At 33.0% G+C, this 6,244-nt stretch overlaps 1 protein-coding gene across 3 annotated transcripts in view; it reads right to left on the bottom strand.

The window, feature by feature from the left end:
• Nucleotides 1-1,590: 1,590 nt before the first annotated feature.
• Nucleotides 1,591-6,244, bottom strand: part of LOC106460968 (CD9 antigen-like) — a 66,652-nt gene continuing 61,998 nt past the window's right edge. For all 3 annotated transcript variants that reach the window (XM_022387759.1, XM_022387762.1, XM_022387760.1), the window contains one exon: nucleotides 1,591-4,914. In XM_022387759.1, the coding sequence (XP_022243467.1) occupies nucleotides 4,870-4,914 (45 nt within the window). In that variant the 3' untranslated portion in view covers nucleotides 1,591-4,869. The remainder of the gene's footprint in view (nucleotides 4,915-6,244) is intronic.

Raw genomic sequence — 6,244 nt, 5'->3', positions numbered from 1 at the left:
CGATACTGCTTAAGTGATATGTGAAATTTTTACTGTTGTTGGATTCTGATGTCCAATAAGTATCAAGATCCCAGTAAACAGCTGATTCAGGAAATGTTAATAAGACTAAATATAAAACGTACAGGAAAGAAAAAGATTCAAGCAAGTATGTGAAACAAAAATATTTATTTGTTAACAAAACGACTAAGGTGCTGGCATGTTACTGACACTGGTTGTCTTCTTGGTTGAGTTGGATGATCTGGCTGCTTTGGTCAGTGAAAGTAATGCATATATTCGACAGACAAGTTATTGTTTATTTTATTTTGTTGAATTTCGTGCAAAGCTACCTACTTGACTAGGTGATAGACTAGAGTTAGATCGGCATGCGACAAGTTTACGGACTCATAACGATAAAATCCGGGGTTTGATTTACCACGGTTGACAGAGCGCGTATAGCCTATTGTGTAGCTTTGTGCTAAAAGAATAACAAGTAAAAACGTAGTGTAGAAGTTAAGGTAAAACAGTGTTTTCCAAAGATAGTGCCGTGGCATACTAATTAGTGTATTTCAAATGTGTAGAAGTTTTTGATAGCTTAAAATGTGTCTTGGGAGGGGGACGAGGGAAACATTAATGTAGGACACAAAGCTACATACTGTATTCCGGGTTCTTCTAATGACCTATATTTAAATTATTCAGTTCTTTTGGTTTCTAATGACATTTTATTTCATTGTATCACACATAGTACAACTTCAGAAAAACTATATTTAGATTATTCCTTCATCAATATTTTCGTTAATAATACATTTGAAGAGATCCAACTTGGATCAAAAGCAATGTTTAATATTTTTGTAGTTTCAACTTTAGTTTTATTTTATCATAGGTTGTCACATAACTACGTGTTTCGAACGTTCTACCCCTAATAGTGGGAAAAAAAATTATCAATAGAATAGCTATAAAAATAATGGATAGCAATATCTGGGGAAAATGTCCTGAGCTATGGATCTCAATCAAATAAGTAGTCTTTTGTTTTTTTCATTCAATTATTTTAGCAAGGATTATCTGTGACGTACATGCATATACTGTGTTAGGCCTTGATTTTAAAATGCATTTTTTTTTATTAAATATCATCTTCGTGGATATGCATTTGCAAAATGATTATCGGCCAATCAACTTTTTTAACATAGACGTTTGGGGAGGCGGCGTGTAATTCAACTGTACACTAAAATCAAATTTTATAAAAACAACTATATACACACGAAATTCTCTAAATGCTAATTTTAATGAGATTTTACTTTTAAAAACAGCATAAGAATGAAAATTATGCTATTTCTTGGCACAATAATCACTCACCTTTCACTAATAAATGTAAGAATACTAACTTATGTTAATAATATTGGGAAATATAGTATGCTATATATTTTCTTTGCTTCACATAGTCTCGAACATTGATTTTTCACGTATTTAACGTGCGACATGAAATAGCTATTTAAAAAAAAACTTGTGAAAACTGCAAAAATCAGTAAGTAATGAAATTTAAGTTATATGTAAATGATCCAAGACAACTTTAAAACATTCAGATTCCCCTAACATCTGAACATCATTTAAATTACATTATTAATTTGCTACAATAAAACTTTTAGACTCCCGTAACTTCAGAACATCATTTACATTAAATTATTAACTTGCTACAATAAAACTTTCAGACTCCCGTAATCTCAGAACATCATTTAAATTACATTATTAATTTGCTACAATAAAACTTTCAGACTCCCGTAATCTCAGAACATCATTTACATTAAATTATTAACTTGCTACAATAAAACTTTCAGACTCCCGTAACCTCAGAACATCATTTACATTGCATTGTTAACTTGCTACAAAATCATGTAACTTAAACTTTTTAAAAATCAAGTTTTCTGGTACAAAATATATAGGTTATAAAAGTGTAAAGCTGGAAGTATGACCGCTCTTTATTAGGTCTTGACGTGGACGACGTTTCGGACTAAACAAGTCCTAGCATGAAGGCCGAAACTTCATCCACATCAAGAATTAAGGTAACAGCAGTCATAAAATTCATAGGTCATAAAATTATTTGAATATCTCAATTAATTACGGACATCCTGATAAAACTATTGTTTACTAACACTAAGAAAAATTATTACTTTTAAGATAGATATCTCATATATATATATATATATATATATTACTTAGTCTACTTTTACAACTAATAACAGGTAAATTAATATCAAACTTGGATTGAAATAGGAAACAGCTAAACAGTGAGCCAAAGTAACAGTCGGGTTCAAACAGAAAGCTCAACGGTTGATTACGACATCTCAACTTAAGACTGAGCTCAACTGTCTTGTATGACATTTCAGCTTGATCACTGAGCTCAGCTGTCTTGTATGACATCTCAGCTTGAAACTGGGCTCAACTGTCGTGTACGTCATCTCAACTTAAGACTGAGCTCAAAGGTCGATTACGACAACCCAGCTTGAGACTGGGCTCAACTGTCGTGTACGTCATCTCAACTTAAGACTGAGCTGAACAGTCGATTACGACATCTCAGCTTGAGACTGAGCTCAATTGTCTTGTATGATATCTCAGCTTGATCACTGGGCTCAACTGTCGTGTACGTGATCTCAAGTTAAGACTGGGCTCAACTGTCGTGTACGTCATCTCAACTTAAGACTGAGCTCAGCGGCCGATTACGACATCACAGCCTGAGACTGGGCTCAACTGTCTTGTATGACATCTCAGCTTGAGACTGGGCTCAACTGTCTTGTATTACACCTCGGCTTGATCACTGGGTTCAACTGTCGTGTACGTGATCTCAAGTTAAGACTGAGCTCAACTGTCGTGTACGTCATCTCAACTTAAGACTGAGCTCAGCGGTCGATTACGACATCACAGCCTGAGACTGGACTCAACTGTCTTGTATGACATCTCAGCTTGAGACTGGGCTCAACTGTCTTGTATTACACCTCGGCTTGAGACTGGGCTCAACTGTCGTGTACGTCATCTCAACTTAAGACTGAGATCAAAGGTCGATTACGACATCTCAGCTTGGGACTGATTTGAATAATTGCTTCTGAAAGTTCATTTATGCTACAGCTTAACTTAGCAAATCCCAAACTGAGATGAATTTGCTACTTCTGAGTGGTTTGGCGCCCATGCTGCTTGATTAGTGTGTGAAGTACGACCACTAAACTTAGCTACTTTGTTATGTTCATCATGTGTTCCACAAACAAGTAATAAACATGCTACATAAAAATAGATTGAAACATTGTAACAGTGAAGGCAAAATTTACAATATAATAAATACATGCTTAAGTTTCTCATTGAAAACTTCTACTAACTGTTCTGAAAAAAAAAGCAAAGTAGATTTCCAAAAGCAACAACTGACAAAGTTTAACAGAATATAAAATTGTTATCAATAGTTAATTATGCTTAGACATATCACCATTTAAAGCACAGTTTAAGCTGGTGAGAAGTTTCAAGAAAATTCTATTTATACAAATATATCACAACTAATGTCTACATAACGGAATCACGGAAAATGTGTTCTTGAATCTTAACTGAACGATGACAGTTAGATCAAGAATTCGAGTACTTATGTCTGAAGGAAAGAAATGATGACATATGCATCCTGTTAGCTACTTTGTGATGCATGCTGTTTACATTTTTATGATAATGTTCTTAAGGGTTTTATATCTCGCAGAAACTTTAATTTTTGAGATTAGCTTCAACTTTCAAGGGTAATGCATGAATTTAGTAGTTTTCTTCAGATACTCCATCCCGAATTTGTGGCATAACATATAGCAAAACAAATATGAGACATGTAGTTATGAAAATGTGTTGTGCTAGAATGCGGCAGGATTTATGAAATTATTTTCGTATACGTATGTGATATTATAAATAACAACGGAACAGAAAATAAAACCGAAGCCACATTTTGTGTCTATAAATTGCCTGTTTAATCACATTATTTATATTTATTTAATCCATGTTTTTCATGTTTTGTCTTCTCTTTGGTGCACCATCTTCCAAGTTAAACAAAGGAGTATTCTCTAAGTTGATAATGGAAACTAAGTTAAACTAACTAAAACAATTAGACGTTTTCATTGGACCAACTAAAACAATTCCACGTTTTGATGTTTAGGAATTTTGCAAATATTCTAATGTTTACTTACTTTGGTTTAAGTTAAATATTTTATAAAGCGATGTTTCCGTGAATCATTTCGAAAGTTGATGTTTAGAGCAAACCCTTAATTACATCCATTTCACTTTGTTCAAGACAAAAGCACATGTGCTTTGTACTGACATTTTTCTTTCTTTTTTATAGTTTACATTCAATCATTATTTAAACCTAAAATAACTATACAAAACAACACGTACGATTATATAAGTCGATAAAACATAATGAAAAACAATTCAGTTTCAATGGTTTATTCCAGAATTGCCAGACGTTTGGTTGACGCCGTCTCTGCATTCTGCATATGATACTGTACCCGTGATAATTATAACTTGAATGACTGCATCCATTTGTCTTTTGAAGTACACATCAATAACTTTCAAAACATTGTAATTTAACGTATATATAACTTGACGGACAGATGGCGTCAAACGCAGATCCAGGCATCAATAATTCAAGATGGTGTCCATTACTCATCATAATCTTGTAAATGTCTTTAGTTATTTTTCACATTGTTTTATCTGAAGAAACAATTTGAGTCAGCAGGAAGCCATGATGAGGACCAGAGATGTTTGGTCTCGTTAGTTTTATCATAGTTTGTTTAACAATGACTGTAAAGGTTTTCAATTCGAACTCATTTGACTGTTCATGTGCATACAATTTATAAATGTAGCACTTGTGATGAATGGCATTTTTCAGATTTCTCTGCACAAGCAAATGGCGAAAACCATTCCAAATACCTGGTGAACAGAAAAAAAGAACACGAGTTTCTTAGTATTTGGTCATAAAGCAATAAGACACTTAAGAAAAAAGTAATTTAAGTCAGTGTTTTGAAAATGTCAAATAATAATTATTAATATTGCTAAGTTTCAAGTTGGTTTTTATCTAGTCAGGATAAAACCATATATTGTACGTTATTTCTATCTGTTAAAAATAATCTTGGAATTAAAAGTATTAATCCAATTCTGAATAATTTTATACCATCAGTTGTAGGGTGAATTTTTGCAAAATGCCACCTACAACTGGATGATAAATGCTTATAAACTGGTTATCATTAGCTTGTTATATGGAAGATCCTTATCGAGTTATTCACAAAATGCTTCTGGACGTACTTAAAGAAGTACTTTCATGTTTCGAGAATATTGTACTTTGTATAGGAATTGGAATGGTCGTCAGTTCGGTGGTCAAGTAATGTTTCTACTTGATAAACAATAAGTCGTGAATAACATCCTATTTGACGTCATATCCGTGAATAACATCCTATTTGACGTAATATCCAATAACAGTTACAATGTAATTCGCTTCAGAGACACTTATAAAGAAAATAGTCTTTGGTTCTCTACGGCAAAATGTTTTAAATAATTTGATGAAAAACGTATATAAATCGAACCATAAATCATATATATGGTTACCATGGTTCCCAAATTCCAAACGGTGTTATTAAAGATATAGGGAAAGTGTCTTTTATAATTTATGAATTGTAAATCCAATTCGCAGAATACTAAGGAATTGATAGCATGTATAGGACACTTGCCCCGCATGTAAAACAAACCACGTTCCGAAGTTATATCTTTTGCAGCTGCTCTTTAAATGGTATAACCTTTCTATTTGTTTTATCCTGTGCAATGTAAGCTTAATATTTAGTTATTATAAATTATATATATATATACAGAGGGTGAGTCAAAAGAAAGTTGTCTTAAAATTCATATTATATGCGTAATCAATAATGTAATATATTTCGGATGTACTTTTCTTAGCACTGAAAGTTAAATACACGTTCAACATAATACATATATATTCAATTTTTGAAATGGATTATAGAATAAAGGATTCCGGTCTGATGATGGATACTTCTCTCATATTCAAGGACGTGGTTTTATATATTCTTGGTAGTTGCTATATAAATCTGAGAATCTAAGGGAATACTCTACACCATGGCAAGATTAAGTTTCTCATTGCTTGTCTTTGATAATGGGAATATTTACTTGGCCAAGCGTGAAGGTTTAGTGGATTAAAACAATTTGCTGGATTAGCCTTAGCCCCCAGTGGCACAGCGGTATGGCTGCGGAC

Source organism: Limulus polyphemus, unplaced genomic scaffold (assembly GCF_000517525.1).
Source record: "Limulus polyphemus unplaced genomic scaffold, Limulus_polyphemus-2.1.2 Scaffold872, whole genome shotgun sequence".
NCBI classification, from domain to species: Eukaryota; Metazoa; Arthropoda; class Merostomata; order Xiphosura; family Limulidae; genus Limulus; species Limulus polyphemus.
Note: the sequence above shows the minus strand (reverse complement) of the source record. Positions and strands in the feature narration are given on the sequence as shown.